General features: G+C 45.3%; 1 protein-coding gene across 1 annotated transcript in view; it reads left to right on the top strand.

Moving 5' to 3' along the window:
- IFT43 (intraflagellar transport 43) overlaps positions 1-17,446 on the top strand; it is a 45,163-nt gene that overhangs the window by 14,755 nt on the left and 12,962 nt on the right. The window contains exons 3-5 of the mRNA XM_082057880.1: positions 1,279-1,346; positions 13,959-13,991; positions 14,474-14,520. Coding sequence (XP_081914006.1) covers positions 1,279-1,346; positions 13,959-13,991; positions 14,474-14,520 — 148 coding nt within the window. The remainder of the gene's footprint in view (positions 1-1,278; positions 1,347-13,958; positions 13,992-14,473; positions 14,521-17,446) is intronic.

Raw genomic sequence — 17,446 nt, 5'->3', positions numbered from 1 at the left:
GCTATGCAGGGTCATGCCCCCTCCCTGCAGCAGGCAGTGGCTGCCCCTTGCAGGGTCTCTTCATTTCCCACACTCACAAACAATGCTTCTGCTTCAAGAAACAAACACGGGAGACCCTTACCATCGGGGTTAGCTCAACCCTGTCCTCATCTGTGGCAAGAAGTAGTTTGGCTTTGGCTCAGGGTTGACCCCACCACACATGCAAGGTCTCCTCTATCAGGTCAAAAATCCTCAGGAGTCACCCAGCTCATTCAATTTCTTAATAAAAACTGTGGGAGCCACCTGTCCTCCCACCATTGCTTCAGCTTAGAATCCTTTGCAGCTACCATTTTTCCCTGCTTTGAGACATCTTCTACCCAATCATCCTTTCTCATGACGGTCCTTTCACAGGTCCCTGTAACACATCTTCCCTCACTGGGCGCCATCAGTTAGCAGCTATGTAAACGGAAATTAATCAGCTGGGTTCACCTTGCCCCTCTGCTTTCACCACTGCTCCTCATGCAAAACACTGAATCCACTGCTGTACAAGGTGCTTCGGGCAGGGTGAACCAAGCCCAAAACTGCCAAAGGCAGTGGGCAGCTCCCACATGATGGGAATTCATAGCCCTGCACTTTGAAAATTCCCCTGGTAAGCCCCAAGCTGAATTCCTGTTTTCTCTTGCCACAGGGCAGTGCCACACAAGACAATGCAAGAAAACAGCAGGGAGTGTCTTTAAGCTCCAGATGAACTTCGCCTTTAGCATTTCAGTGGTGGCAGTGGTGGGATTAATCTCAACTAAGTTTAGAGGTGTTTGGCATGTCTGGCTGTATCTGAACTTGCCGCCTAGCCTCTATTCTAGGCAGCGGACAAAAGCAGACGCTTTTTAGGAACAATGTGTCATCTAAAACAGGATGTCTAAAACATGCTGAGTTGTACCCTAGGAAACATGTAACATGTGATACCTCCCACTGAAATGTGGGCGGCAGTAATGAATGAGTTCCTGCTGAACCGCATTTTGCCAGGAGAGCGCATAGAGCTGTGGGTACATCTGCTGCTGTGTTGTGTGACCTGAAACTTGTCAAGGTACCCATTAGAGTGATACATCTTTTGCTTACAGAGGCACTTAAAAACCTGTCCTGCAATATTTGTCTTCTTTTTATTTTATGAATAAACAGCATTTTAAATACTATCTCCCCATCTATTATTTGATAAAGTGTTACATTACTATGTATGGACCTGGTGTCTCAATTGCCTTGACTGGAACTGGCTGTAACTTGTCTCTTCTCTTTATATTAAAGGGCCCACCACCTAAACCCCCCCGCCGGCAAGGAGGCTGGGCAGATGGTTCTGTACCGGCACCTACCAAGTGAGTCCTCACTTCTTTCCTTATTACGACATGGATTAAGTGAACATCACTAGTTGGGCTTTGCTGTTGCAGGCATCGGAATGGTTTTTCTGGATCTTGTAGATGGCCTGTGTCTCCAATATCATTGTAACTCCTTCAAAATGTTTGAAGTGTTGCTCGTTTGGTTCTGCTGGCCAGTGCTCTTCTTAAAATGGCCTGGCAGAGCTCAGAAGCTCTAAGGCAGTGTATTCCGTACCTGGTACAGTAGCTGGAAGGAGTTAGAACACAATAAGCATGTTAAATGCAGGAACTGGGAAGGAAGGATTTGACTGCTTGCGTCCTTTCCAGGAGAGTGACACATGACAGGGCCCCACTGACAAGAATGCAATGAACAGTTCAGGATTTAGTGATCAACCTTGACAGTAAAGGTGAAATTTGTCAATGTTTGCGTGTGTATAGGGTTATGGTGTAATGGAGATGGATGGAGATGGTCAGCAAGAAGAGATGGGAGGAAAAAAGTATACAAATTGTAGTGTTGGTTGAGAAGCCTGATGCTTATGAAGGACACCTAAGGGGAAGGAAGAAATATCTGGATGTGGCAATAGAATGGGTATGAAAACTAAAGGACAGACTGGGAGGAGATGTCTCGGTTTCAAGCGGTTTGTTATTTTCAAGCTGTAAAGTTATGCTGGTGTTACATTTCTTTTTCACAGAGCTGAAGGACTCAGTCATGGGGTGGTGTGAGATTGCTTGTATACATTGAGGCCTATAATAAGAGTGTATATATCTGGACATATACTTTGTAGGCACTCTGATTTGTGGAAAGGTTAAGTACTTTCTTTCTTGGAAGCCTGAGAATGGGAGAGGATACCCGGAAACCTGTTACACAGTCAGTAGTTCTTGGGAGGTGAGAAAGGTGGTTTATATTCTGGGGTAGCCCTTCTGGAAACAGTACTTTTTGGGAAGATTATCACTCTATCTCTGAAGAACCAATCAGCTGGAAATCTGGAGACTGGAGTAAAGCAAAGGAATAAAGATCTCAGCCTGAATTCTTTCTGTTCCTCTCCAGTTTTAACTCTGATAATGGTATTATTTTCCATAGGCTAGCTGCAGCTAGAAGTTGCCATTGCAAAAGTGTACCTACCTAAGGGCTATAAAAAAATTACACCAATGATTTTGCATCTTAGTAGATCCAAGCAGAAACTTTATGGAAATGTGATAAGAGAATAAGGGAACAAGGGTGAATTGCATTGTTTAGGAAAAAACAAATTATGTAAGTGTTGGCTAGGTGAAAGACTGTATTGGAGGTAATACAGTTATTCAGGTCTGTGCCTCATGTGCCCTGAGGACAGGGTACAGGTTCCTAATGTAACAGCAGTGTGCCATGCGCTACTTTAAGACGTTTTCCATTTTTGACCCTAGCCCCATCTGATAGATTTGAAGCAGTAGCTATCAGTGGTGTTTCTCCAGCACCCCATTGCATAGTTTACAGCTATAGCAGGTGTCTGGAGTAAATGCTCCTGGGAGGTTGGACACAATTCAGCTGAAGAAGCACAACAGGAGGGCTGCAGACCCTTCTACCTGTGAAACCCTGCACAGTGGGACGTGAGATGAAGGTATGCCCCTTGCTCAGTCATGCATACGATGTCATGTCATATCTGACAGTAGTATTTTCATTTATATTAATAGCTTTTATTGAATAAATTTCATAAAGGAGAGGTTTGTTCTGACTTTCTTCAGTCACATGAGGTACAAGGACTTTGTACAACTAGTTCCCCTGTCTTTTCTTTCCTTCAGCTGTGTATTTTTCCCAAGCTGGTCTCTCTCCTCTCCCTTAAAAAAGTCTGAGATGCTGGCCTGTAAGACTGTCTCTGTGACATATCCCAGAGTAAAGCCTTCATGTGAAAAGTCTGAGTCATCGGCTGATGTCATACCAATGTTGCTGTAGCTTTGTTGTTTCTGTTTTCTCAGGCTCCGTCTCCCCACAGCTTTCAACCCATTTGACTCAGTTTAGAAGCCCATCAAATTAACTTGCACCAGTTTCACTAATGTAGATGTAGTTAGAATGACATGCTTTGATTGGTATATCTGATGTAGGTATAAGCACTTTTATGCCAGTATAACCGAGCCTTCACTTGAGAGGTTGTACTGCTTTAAATAATTTGGTTTTCAGAACTGACAGTGTTAAAATCTGTGATTTCTTTTACTTATTTATTTATTTTACTTAGGAAGGAGGAGCAGAGTGGCTACAGTTAGATTTCCAGTGTTGTGTAAATATATTATGGGTCAGATGGGATACTGCAGCCACTTGTGAAATGATCTTGTAGCTGTTTATGTGTAATTCTTTCCCCATTTCAGGTCTAAGCTTTTAGTTCTCTTTCTGACAGATACAGCCAGCTACAACTGCACACTTGTTGCTTTTCCTGCAGACAAACTTAAACTCTTCTCTGCTGTATTTCTATTCAGAGTCTTATCAATGTGAAATGATCACTTGAAATTGTTCTTTATGTTTCCACTTGGCCCGTAAGAATAAAATTTAATTTGCAAGCTGGTTTTCTGTTTTTCTACCTTTGCTGCTGCCTCTTAGTCCCTTACCGGCCCAGCTCTTGTCATACCTAGCTAAATTTACAAATATTCTCACCATCTTGCTGATTCTTTCCATAGACTACTGCTGTCTCAGACTGCTGCAAGATAGGAAGAGGAGGAGGGCCCTTGAAGTTTCCCAACCTGTAATTAGTTTTGAAATTAATTTGTACAGATGAAGTGCAAGTAAGATAAAGTATTTTATCATGAGTTCCCATAGCATTTACAACTGTCAGATATTTAAATTCCTGAGAACAATGCAAATGCTGTCTTTTACTGATAAGTTTTCAAAAATCAAGCATGGAAGGTTACTTTGGGCTCCCAATACCTCTGTGGAACAGCGGTCATTGCTCTGAGTCTCATTTTGTAAATCTAGATAATGATGAGGACTGCAGGTAAGCGTCTGAGCAAACCCTTAGACTTGTCCTCTGCAATCAGCAAATAAATGGTGCAAAGTAGTAACAGAAGAATCTTTTTTCCTTACTGACAGGGCCCTCTGCACCTGAATCTGCTGTATTTATTTAAATTTCTACTCAGAGAGAATAATCACTATGAGACGAGGCAGTCCCACTGCTGTCCCAGCAATATTCTAGTCCCAGGATTAGAGGAAAGGGGACCAGCCAAGAACCTAGGCAGCTACTTGGGGCCTAGTACCCTGCTGAGATTACATAAATAACAGTAATTACAGCTTGCGTTGCTACAGAAGCAGCTCTCTAACCACTGGATGGAGCCCAAGTGCCATTCTGAATGCTGTGCTGATGTCCTTAATGACATCGGTGTTGACACTTGTGACAAGCAAAGCAGAGGTTTATTGTCAGGTTATCTCACGCATCAGAAGGAAGAAACACAAAGTGCCTGCCAGTGGGAAAAAGGGCACTTAGTTTTGCATACTGGTGAGGATTTGACAAAGGAGAGGTGCTTCCAGGATCCATTTAATTCCAGCTTCTGCTAGTCTCTTCTATCTGACTTTCATTGTAGAATTTCTTAATTTTTTCTCCTTGTTAGTATCTTTATTTATTTGTTTCTTGGGACACTTCCAGTTTACTTGGGTCCTTGATCCCTTTGGTCTTGCAGTCTCCCTGTGATCAGCCCCTTAAAATTCATACAGTTCTGCAGGCAGCAGCTGAGGTTGTTCTGGAATAAACACAGCTCATTTCAGATGGCCCTGCAAGCAAATGCAAGTGCTGCTTTCAGTAGGAGCCCCTTCCAGTGCCTGCATGTGTACCTTCTTTCTTCTACAGGGACTGTGGCAGTTTAGCAACAGGTGCTCCAGCTACAACTGAAATTTCTCCTTTCTGACTGATAGCTCATACAGAGTTGGAATAATCAAGGCTTGTTTAGGAAAATGACCATGCTGTAGTATTTTGGAACAGAAGTGGTGGTACAGTGTCCAGGAATGCATTTACACAAAAGCAAATATTAAGGGCCTGTAGGAAGGAAGGAGATGAAGTCGGAGTGACCTTTAGAGCAAGGTAACCCAGAGTCTGTGTAGATATCATTTGGGGCTCTGGAGGGTTGGCAATGGTGAGATTACACCCTGGAGCTGGACAAAAGTTATTTAAGAGATTAAGGGGTTTTATGATTCAAGGTCTCTAGAGGTAAGTAAAGTTAAAAACCTCCTGTTTCAAAAATATGGGCTTAAACTCTCCTGTGTTTTATCTAGATGAAATGACCCCTGAGAGTGCCAGGTTTGTAGAACCTCCAGCCATCCCTGTCTTGCAACTGGGAGTAGTAAAGTGCTCATGAGTTCCTCTATCTGATATGGTACAGGGAAGCTTGTGTTACTGCTTCTGCCCTCTGCTCCCCATCCAGCAGTGTTGAGGTAAATCTCAGGCTGGGCTTCCCTGGGACGCTGCCACGGTAGGAGTGGAGCGAGGCTCCAGGCTGTGGGGAAGGCAGCAGCCTCACTCTGCATCTTGCAGCCATCTGTGGATGTCCTCAGTGATGTGAAGAGCATAGGCACAAAGGATCAGGCTGCCAAGTGAGGGGGCACAACTTAGAAGGAGAAGAAAGAAAAGGAAGTCTGATTAAGTTTTGTCTTGAAGTGTCTGTTTTTGGGTTTGTCCCTGCATTGATCTGCAAGGGAATGAGGCAAGTAATGGCCCCTTGGGGACCTTCAGGACTTTCCTCTCAATGTCAGCCGTCATTTTCAATCACCTTCTCCCTCCCAGCCATTAATTTTGGCCCAGGATCATGGGGACTTGTCCATCTATCACTCCTAATTGACACTAAATGATCTGTCAGTTTATTGATGAACGGCAGGAGTGGAATTGTCACAATATATTTTACTTTCTAACAACTCCTCCTGACAATTTTACCTTGTCCATCTCACTCTCCTCACATAAATCTCCATTGGCCTCTCATTCCTTCTCTTGGGCTGATCTGGTGCCAGCCGCCTCCACGCCATCAGCACGCATCAAGGACATCAAGATGGCGGTAAGCTGCAATGTGCAGGCCCAGGGTGGGTTTTTTCCCTCTCTTCCCTCCCCACCTCCTTTTTCCTTTTCTTTTTTTTTCTTTTTCTTTTTTTTTTTTTTTTTTTTAATACTCTGGATGTTCCAGGAATGCTAACAGGCTCTTGTCCTCATGTCCCTCTATGTCGTTGCTGGGGTGAGCTCTGCTTGGTGTTTCTGTTTAGAGTCATTAAAGATAACTGGCAGAAAAAGGAAAGTCCCTAAAACACAGAAGAATCACCTGACAATCCCTTAGTACTGTGGCTGTGATGGGGGATTTTTTTTCTTTTAATCTTGCTAGACTTGTGCCCATTCCTGTGTCTTTGCAGTGCTCAGAGGAGCCTAGAAAAAGCGTTAGGCTTTTTTCACTCCTTTTATCTTCTTTTTCCTTCTTTTTTTTTTTTTTGGTAAGCCAGATTTCTGTTTATTTCTCCTCTGTTAGTGAAGTTTTATTTGACTTCTTTTTCCTGAAAGACACTGGGCAATGGCAGAACTAGTAGGATCATAGCCTCTTGCTCCACTAGAAGATGAAGCCTGCGTGACAGAAACAGAACAGGAGCGTGACATTTTTGGTAACAGTCCATGTAAGCTGCTGAGGTGGCAGAGTGTGTTCAGGGTGAATTATTTTTTATTTTTTTGATTGAGGACAAAGCGTCTTCCTTACTTACTTCTCCACATCTCCAAGGAATTTATTAGTAAATTCGGGGGATACTATCCTTGCTGTCCCAAATGTTTCTAGTTTGAAAAAGCAAAACCCTCTTGAAGAACATGTGCAACTTGCAACCCTTTTGTATTTGTCAAAGCCAAAGCTAAAAGCTTGTCTGGCCTTTGTAGGTCACCTCTAAATTTGCTGCGAAGTCAGGCTTAATGCAGTTTACCTGTGGAAAGAGACCTAACATGACCTGATCTACTTGCTTGGCCCTATTTCCCCCTCCCCCAGGTCCCCTTCCTGTATAACCCCTCTACTATTCTTAAATTCTTAATCCAAGTTCTTAAAATATTTTTTTTGAGAAGCTGTTCCTCTCAGATGACAGCACAAGGTGCCATTTAGTAATAAACATCTGGTTCTTTCTGGTGTTTTTCATTTACATGTTTTCAGTGAGGCCAAGCACAAGTAAATGTTTTTTGGCCTCGTACTTCAGAATCACAAGTTTGTTTTCTGTTGTGGGATTTGAAAAAAAAACAACCTTAGATACTTCTTTGCATTCTCGTTCTGTCTGCTTTAGTAGTCAGTTCTTCTATGTAATGACGAGGATCAGAAGTGTGATTTTCCTTTAAATGGAAACTGAAATGGTCCTCCAACCCCAAGAGCCACTTGGTGTGAGATTTGGCCCTGGTGCTTACTGGAGACTGAAGACGTGATCACTTGGATCGGAGCCCCTGTTCTCAGGGACTGACAATGTGTGGTGGATACCTCTAGAAACTGCAGCTCTGTTTTCCCACACAGCAGGAATTTGTATTGAGTGTTGTTGTTTTTCCTGTTGCTCAGTGGGAGCTCTGCACAGCTCTGCCGGTCAGCTCTACCAGTGAGCAAGTCAAGGAGCCCTGGGAACATCTGTTACGGGGACGATGCAGTGAGTAGGCTGAGGTTCAGTCATCCCCATGAACTCTCTGTCATCTTATTCTTTCGTGCCAGTTCCTAAGTCCTGCTTGCCAGAGCTTTCCTCTTCTGTTTTTTCTGTTAAGCAAACTCACATATTAGGACATGAGGAGAAACAACAACACTTCTGCTAGAGATTGATTCGTGCCTCACAAACCCATTTCAGCGGGAGCTGGTTAGCCGCAGCGTCTGTCGGATCCTGTCCCACTGAGCCTGCCTGCTTATGGCTGCATCCTTCCTCCTCCAGTGCCGTGCCCTAGGGCAGTGTTCAACATGCAGTCCAGGCAGCCTAGGGAGCCTGTGAGGGACCAGAAGGTGAACAGTGGGACCATTACAGTTTAAAAAAATGTGTGTCTGCTTAAAACCCTGTTGTGCAGATATAGACAGACATGTGCCCCCGGGCTTGGAAGTGGAGGAGTATGAGGTGACATCCTATGACAGAAATAAAGGTTCATAGTAGTCCTTCGTCTGCTGAAATCAATGGCAAAACTTGCCATGATTTTAGGAAATGTGAAAGATTGAACTCCTTGATTTAATCAAGGCAAACCTGCGTTTTCCAGGGAGGGGGGCAGCAACTTATCTGATCAGAGCCTCAAGGAAGGTGCAATGGAACACCTGAGAAGACACCTCATGGTAGTGCTTTCCAGCAGGGGCTGCAGTTCTGGGTTACATACAGCTGTGATGAGTGTTTTTCTCTCCTTATGCCTCAGCAAACAAGCAGTGACCAAGACTGACACTTGGAGAGCTGGGAGAACTAATCAGTTAGTACTTGTGTGTCATTTTGTATGTCTAACTTAGTTGTGCCTTAGGCTATTGAACAGGCTGCAACTGATAGCTCACAGCCCGCTCACTATGATGATGGGCACTAAAAAAACACTTGAGCAAGAGAGTACGCTGTCCTTTTTTATCTTCTCCCGTCCTCCCTCTGCCCTAGACCTGAACTACAACCTGTGCCCTAGAGGCAAAAGGCTTCATGTCTCCCAGTGGGCTGAGCCAAGCCTTCGGTGTTGGGGTGGGTTAGGTTTGGGATGGAAGCACAGAGGCAGAACGCTGGCCGGTCACTGGCTTCCTCCACACACAAGCCGCCTCTCTGCTCACCCTTTTACTCCCCTGGTCTCTCAAAGCAGAATGTACTTCTGAACATCAGGCGTTCATTTTTTTTCCCATTTCATTCTTTTAGCAAGAGGGCAGCTTGAAACAACTTTCTGGTTCCACATGATTCATAAAGAGAAGTGGTTGGGACATGCCAGGAAATATGCTAACACGCCGGCAGATGAAATTTCCCCCCCGCCCCGCTGCCAGGGCCGCGTAAAATAGATAAACCACCTTTGGAGCTCGACCGCTCGTGCGGTGCGCGCCCACCCGCCCGGGGCCAGCCTGCAGCCCCCGCACGTTGGCCCTTTGCCGACAGTCACATCGAAGCCCCCGCGCTCGCCTCCCCGGACAGCCGACCGGGCCGGGCCCCGCCGTCCCGCCGCCTGCGCGGGGAACCCGCGCCGGCCGTCACGCCCTCGGGGCCCGGCAGAGGGCGGCCGCGGCCCGGCAACGCTGCGGCGGCGGCGGGGGCCCCGGGGAGCGCGGCCCGGAGCAGCGCCCGCCCGGCGGCACCGAGTCCCGGGGCGGAGCGGGGAGGGCGCTGCGCCGAGCGGGCTGGGGAGCCGGGGGGAACAAAGCGGCCCCCAGCGGAGAGCTGCCCGCCCGGGCAGGGGGCAGCCAGGGCGGGCCAGCGGGCTGTCAGCGCTCCCAGCCCGTTCTCTTCCTGGACTGTCCCCCTCGCCACGCTAAACTGGACGCTCCTGTCCAGCCGCCTCAGTTTTCGTTTTAACAAACTACCGTAATTGCTTCCCTTTTACTTAGCTGTGTTGCCCGCCCTCACCGCCCTCGGCACGCAGAAGTGCACCTTGGATCTTGCACACTGGCTTCCTGGCACCTGCCTGTGGCTTGGTGCAGGATACAAGCATGTCTAGAGCTCTCATGAGCTGTGGACATTAAAGGGTTTCAAGGACATTTCCCCCCATTCATCCCAGTTATGTCCCCTGCTAAAATAGGTTAACGGTGTCTAATTAACCACTGCACATTGTCATGCTGCATAAAGATAGCATCCTGGTTGTTCTCTGAGCCCTGCTACTTTATCTCCATTTAGGTCTCTATGGTAGTCCATTAAATGAGAAAGAAACAGTTTTAACGGAGGTGATGTCTACATTAGAACTGCCTTTCACCCTTCAGCACAGAAGTTGCAGACAGCTCCAAGGCAGCTCAGCTGTACGTTAGGGGTGGGTGGAGGGAGAAGCCTCTCTTTTGAGGTTCAACCCCCTCTCATTAATGTGGAGGGAGGATTCCTGCTGGCCAGAACTGAGCAAAGACAACACTCAAGAGCAAGGTGAAATCTGTATCATCTGTCCTGGGACACAGCTAGGAGAGAAACAGGTATTCTTTACTGGAGTTACATAACATGGGGCTATAGGGGGTCTGGTCAGGGTCTTCTGCCCAGTTTCTCAGCTATTCAGTACCCTGGAATAGAGAGGGAGTCAGCAGCTGGCCAAAGCCAGGGGGAATATCCTGGGATTTTTGACATGTTTGGGAGCACAGACACCCTTGCAGTGAGAGGGAGTTTTAAACAGAGCTGTCCAGGTGATGGAGTCAGTCCATGTTCTTTGGCCCTCCAGATGCAATGGGCTTATCAGGAGAAATGAAAGCAAAAGAGATATCACTGTCTCACAAAATTAGGGGGTGACTGGTGTATAGGACAGGAGACAATGCATTTCTGAGCACTGCTCCTAGGATTATATTGTTTTGTTTGCCCTTACTTGAGTGGGTGTATCTGTAGTTCATAGACAATTGCTCATTTTGTAGGTAGTTGTTGCTACCCTCCCTGGGCTGTGCCTCCCACTGGAGTGAACAAACCAGGCAGTGCACTTCTTGTTGCTGAGAATGCAAGAATAGAGTAAGAAATCCATCTGTGCTCCCTTGAGTTTACAGTCCGGTTTCTTGCATGTCTGCTTTCACTCACCACTAGAAGGCTGTGCCCATGAGGTGAATGAAGAGGATGCTGTGTACCCAGGCCTGATATTCCTGAAGGAGCTGGCATTGATAAGCTGAGCCAGTTCTCAGGAAGGGGTAGTACTCCATGGTACGTAAAGCAGCATGATAACCTCATGAAGAATACCTGCAGGGCTTCCCATAGCACCTGAAGAGCAAAGAGATAAGCAGTTGACCAGATCTCCATGTATAGTTTATGGAATGAACAGGGTTGGTGGTAGGGCACCTTTTGAGGATCTGTTAATGACTTCACTTATTGTCTTGAAGGTTTTTAACCTTAGGACACAAGGCAAAGCTTGTCTTTTCTCTCAGGGTCACTTTGTTAGGGAGATATACATCATGCAATTGGGCCAAAAAATGAAAAAGATCAGTCAGGAACAAACCAAATTTGTTTTGTGGACAAGTAATTTGGCATCAAACGAAATGAAAGGAAGCTTTATAAAAAAAACTAAGCAAATTGTAGGCCGGGATCTTCTTTACTGAATAGCTTAATCGTTATGGCCACAGAGAGTGTAAAACATGCAATTCCTTCCTGAGCTCCAGAAGTTGCATACTATATTTTGAGGATAGTTCTTTACTTGTGAGTTTATAGCCTGGTTTGAAATGCCAGTTTCATCGAATAATGTTATTCCAAATCATATATTAACAAACATATCTAGTACAGGGGACTTGGAAGCAGATGTCTTACCTAAACAGAACAGTCATTTCTGGCTCCTGCTCCAGTGCCATTGATATTTAAATGGTCTGTATGAACCACAGTACTGTCAGCATGAGACACTGGCATCACCTGCTGCCACCTTCGGACACTGTGGCGTAGGGACAATGGAGGGGAGGCAACAGTGGGGCTTTGGCTCACCCTAGAGAGAAGGGAACTGTCTTGTTTGACAGGAGAGTGTTCTAACACTTGGGCTCTGAGATTAAAGGGGTCAATACTGTTTGCCCCTCCCAGTTTATAAATTTGTTCCCCAAATCACTATTTTTTTCAATATAGTTCATCTGTTTCTTGATGAAGTATTTGTTTATTGCCCTGAATTAGTCCTTTCCTAACATAACAAGGAAAAGTTGGGAAAGCTTTAAGTCTCAGAACATAGTCTCTGCCTCTAGGACTAGCATATGACTATGTTCCCTGTGGGCCACCTGGATATCTGTCATGACAGGGAGCTCAGGAAGAAGAAACAGAAATTGCTTACAGGGATAGGAGGAGTGCCCCTCTCCTGGGAAGTATAAACATGTGGAGTGTTTCACTCCTGCCTGGGGACAGAAGATGAGTAAAGATGTAAGGAGTGTGGGTACTGAGGAATCGAGTGTTATTTGGGGCTGGACAATTATCAAGAGTAACGGGATCATGCTAAGAGGTTAGATTGAACCTCCAGGAAATCATCTCACTGTGCAAGGCTGTGCAGAGCCATCATTTGGGATGTTTCAGCTCAGTGAGGACAGGGCTCTGAAGACAGGGTATGGGAAGCAGTTCTGTGAAGGCAGAAGGGAGGGATAAAATAGAATAAAACTTGCATCATCTTTCTATCTTTGTTTTCTCAGATTCTAAACTCCAGTGTGAGCTGGTGATGGGCTCCCTGAAACCATCCCTTTCTTCATAGTATCAGGGGGTTCACAAAAAGTGTTTTGCACGGCCACTCGGGAGAAGGATGGAACTGAACAATTATTCCTCACTGGAAAAGCTCTGTTGTAAATTCCCCAGCTCCATTGCACTTCTTCCTCTTCTAATGAACAGAAGAGTATAGATACAGTTTAAAGCCCAGATTCAGCTGTCGCCTACATACCTGCAGTTCTGATTATAGCGGTGGATATTACTGGGCTCAGGTCACCAATTCAGTATATTCTTTAGCTTCTCAGACTGCAGGCTGCAGGGAGAACAGTGGAGACGGGCTTTCTTCTCCTCATAGGCAGATGCTCTCTCTGCCTTGATTCTTGCTCATTGAAGAGTGAATTATACACAAGAGAGCTAGATGAGGACCATAACCTGCTAGAATAGAGAGCAGATGAGGAGAGGCCTGTCCCGTCTCCTGGAAGTGCTTTGGAAGGGACAGTGCAAGGCATTGAAGCAACCTCTCTTACATCTTGGTGTGTCCGGGGACAGTGCATGTGGTAGGGGAGAACCCCATGTATTCTTTGTCATGGCACCCTAACTTCAAGGGAGGGGAGAATATTTATTCTTAACACATAGAGATGAAACTTCACTCTGCCAAATGGCCAAAGCAATCAGCGAGTGATGGAGTATCTGCTAAAAAGAAACCTGGCATTTAATTAACTTTTCAAAGTGCTGGTTCAGCAACCTCCATGTTTTACATTTTGAATATTGAACAAGCGTCCCTAATCGGGACTGAATTACTTCTGGGCTTGCTGGGGTGGAGAGCAAGGCAGCTGCCATTTGCCAGTGCCTCCCCCCCATGTTATTATTATGAACTCCTGTTAACTCAGCCAGATCAACCCTGATTTACGGCAATGACAGCACATCTGACCTGAACTTCGCCAGCTCAGGTGGAGCTTCTAACCTACAAAGGCAACCAGATAATCTTTATGTGCAGCCAGGGGGAGAAAGGACCTGTCGATCTCCCAGGGGTAGGCAGACAAAGTGTAGCATCTTCTTCACTCCCTAATGTGCTGACCTCTCTACTCAGGTAAGGCAAGCTTTACCTGCAGCTGATGACAGCGGGGATGAAAAAGTATCTGAGAAGCTAAAAAATCAGGGCGTTTGGCTCTTGCTGTATCTGGACATGACTGTCTTTTTGGACTTAAATGATTGTGCTTCAATCTGATGCGCTCAGGGACTCTTTGATGCACTGGTTTAATGGTCACTCAGAATTCTTTAGAGGTGCAATGTGTTATATCAGACCTGGTGTAGGAACTGTTTTGTACAGTAACAGTGATATAAGGAAAGGTGCAGTTTTAAAATTTTCTCTAGTCTTTTCTAATCATAAGCTTTTCCTCGTCTTGCAGGTCAGGAAGAAAGCATGCAGAAGAAGTAGAAGAGTAAGTTCCCATTGTTGCGAAGATGTCTTCAACATCTTTTACATCTGATCTCATGAAGAAGGGACATGCAAGTCTAAGCATCAGTACACCGAGATCTAGAACTTGGGAAGGGTGTAGAGCCTGGCATGAATTCATGTCATGTGTCCTGGGATGGGGCAGGCTGGTCACTCTGTAGTTCCCTGGATATGGAGTAGGTGGTGGCTCTGTCACTCCCATATGACAGAAAGAAGGAAAAGTAGAAAGCATCCACTTTCCTCCCACATCCTTCCCAGGCCCTACTGTCTCAGGTACAAGGCAGCACTCTCAGCTGAGATTTCTGCTGAGTCCAGTGCTGAGGGGTATGGAAGAAGGTCAGGCTGCAGGCCAGGTGTACCTGGGAACTCCCCCTTTGACAGGCTGTGAGGCTTGTGGGAAGGAAGGAGACACAAGATGCTTTTCTGGGCTTGCGATTTAAATTTTTTCTTCTTTGTGTTTTGCTGCAGCCATCGTCTCAGACAGCAGAGCCTGGAGGCATCGGATAGTGGAGGAGGTAAGGTATCACTTATGTGGCTGAAAGAAATGCCTTCATGCATGTCTGGGGGTTCTCCAGTAAAATCAGCAGAGGCATCGTGTAAAAAATTGCAAGGAAATGGACCATGCTGGGTGTAAACAAATGCAGGAGCTATTTAGTCTCCCTAGCTGCTGAATAAAGGAGAGAGAGCAAAGGAATTGGAGAAGAGGATGAGGAAGTGAACCTGTAGTCTAACTCCTGCCCTTCATTAACACAGAATGATAAACCACCGTTGAGAAGAAGTGAAGTGTCGAGAACATGCTTTTATCTGTGATTACCTCCACATGGAGAACAGTGGACTGGGGCAAAAAGAGGGCTAAAAGAGCAACAAAAGGTTAAAAGCAGGAAAAGAAATCACTGCTGTCCCTTAGTTTAGGTGATAGTGTGCTCTACTTAAAACCTCTCTTTTGTTTTATGGTAATGTCCTTGTCCCCATCAGGACAAGTACCTGCACCACTCTTCTGGGGTCTCTGCTGTGAGGGAATTATTAATTTAAAAAATCCTCTTGCCCTAACTCACGATCATAGCTCATAAGATAAACATAGGCACCGGTGGGTAATCCCATCCCATCCCATCCCTGTACAAGCTGCTGTGAAATCCACTGGAGTCCTGATTTAGTACTAGTTTTCTTTGTAGTATATATCACCTGCTCTTCCAGAACTGAATGAACAAAGACAAATCTCACAAAAAATCCACAGTATGAATTTTGAGACGAGTACTAGAGAACTGTGGGGAGCACAGAAATTCATTAAAGTCTCTAGGAGCTACCTCAGTTCTCAAGGGCTAAGAATTTTATACAGTGTATGAAAAGTTGCATCTGCAAAATATCAACAAGCATCAGAAGAATCACCAGGAGTCACAAAGGATCAGACATCAGTATGGTTAATGAGATTAAATTAAGACTTATTTGGGTCTTCCAGACAGATTAAGCATTGCCACATAGAACTGCCAGAAGTGGCACCTTTATTACATTGGCATCTTCAGAATAGACTTAATTTTCCCCCTGGGAAGTTTCTTGGGCTTCTTAAATTTCAGCGTATGTCACGGAGGCTGATAGCCTGTTCTGAACAGCTCTTTGACTGTTTGCATACCTGCTGTCTTTCTTGTTGCACCTTGGTCTTCTATTCAGAGTATAATAACTGTCCTTGCTAACCAGGCATAAAAATGCTTGCTACGTGTTTGCAGCATGTGACTTTTAATGCTCCAGGACCTTGGGTAATAAATACAGAATAGAATTGAGACAGAATGTGGTACAGAGACATGGCGAGTCCTAATACACTTATTTACGTGTGCCTAACCTGTGGTTAACAGTTGGATTTGGATTGTTTGCAAACCAGAGTTCAGTTTTGGATTAAATCTACATTTTAGAAGAAAGATCCCACTAATCTGACTATGGTTCCTTCCCAGGCAGTTTCTGGTACAGCCAAATACACTGGGTTGTAGATCTAATTTGCGTATGGAAAATCTCTAAATGGATCAGTGCATTGCATGCTTGTGATCCTATTTCTACAGGGAGATGAAGCAAGCTATTTTGGGAGAGGAGTTTTCCTTCTGGGCTCAGCAATTGCAGTGAAGAAAAATGGCATATAAACAAACTCCAGAACCAGAATAAAATTACTTTTTTTAATAAGGAGAGAGATACAAGTAACTGCCCAGTGTAGAAGGCAGGGAGTAGCATGCTGTGGCTGTGCAATAGGTAGAGCTGTATCAGCCTCCCCTTTGCATAGAACTGCACTTGAGCTTGTGTCCTTAACTGTAACAGTAAAGCTCAGATTCTAAACACATAAAAATCAAGACATTGGTGTATGGATCCCCAAGGATGGGTCACGGTTATTTTGTGCTGCATAATGTGTTAGCTTGTACACCTTAATATGAACAGGCGCAGTTGCGTAATGATTGTTGCTGTCAACCAATACATTTGGATCGCCTTCCTTTAACCTATTAGAAAGCTGAGCTGTACCATTCCATTAACATTGTTTGTCCCCCATGCAACCTTTTCATTAGAAGAATGAAGGGCGAAACTGTATGCCCTTAAAAAAGGTATTCTTGTGTATTTGAAATGTGCTCAGTTGTGATGGTTTATACAGCACTAACACCCAAAGGCTCAGAATTTGGAGAAAGTGTTAAAAAAGCATAGGGCCTGGTGAGAGCTGGGTTTGGCAAGTGGAGAATGGAAGGGAGGTTGTACAGCGAAATGGAGACTTTGGGGCTTGATACACCTTGTTATTTCAGAAGTAGAAGTAGAATTCGCTTGCTGGTCTTGGCCACTCACCCTGTGCATGAAGTAGCATCTGATTCCTCATCTCCACGGGAGTTTGGGAGAGAAGGACAGCTGTTTCTCAGGTTGTGTGGAAAGACTGAAGCAACATGGAAGATTGTGAGTGGGTGGGTCAGACAAAGACATGGACATGCATGGAACTATCTGCAGTTTCAGCCATTCCTTCCAGTTGCACAGGGCAACCCAGATGGTGCAAGTCATCTGTGCTGCGCAATACAAACCACTGAAGTACTATCAGTGAAGTACCTTGGCTCAGGTTGTGCACAAAATCCATTTTCCTTAATCCATATTTCTTCTTCATAGAGGCTAGTCCAAGACAAGAGAACCACTTTAAAGAGGAACCAGTGTTGAGTTATAGGAAAGCACAGATGTGTTTGACTAAAACCACGATTTGCTCTTATAAAACTCCAGGCTGGTAAGACTGTTTTGAAAAAGTGCAGTGTCCCTCCAGAAATATCTCTGCAGTTTCTAGTTGGCAGATATTGGGCTTTCCTACAGCACCCGCTGTGAGCTTAGTGCAAGTCCTCCTGCACACACACTGGTACATGCCAGTACACAGGCAGAGCAAATGGACAACGCACCTGTGCTTAGGTGGATGTGTGTCCAGCTGAACCTTGTCATGGGGGG

Source organism: Streptopelia decaocto (assembly GCF_964273445.1).
Source record: "Streptopelia decaocto genome assembly, chromosome: 7".
NCBI lineage: Eukaryota > Metazoa > Chordata > Aves > Columbiformes > Columbidae > Streptopelia > Streptopelia decaocto.
The sequence above is the reverse complement of the archived record's forward strand: the minus strand, read 5'-3'. Positions and strand labels throughout refer to the sequence as shown.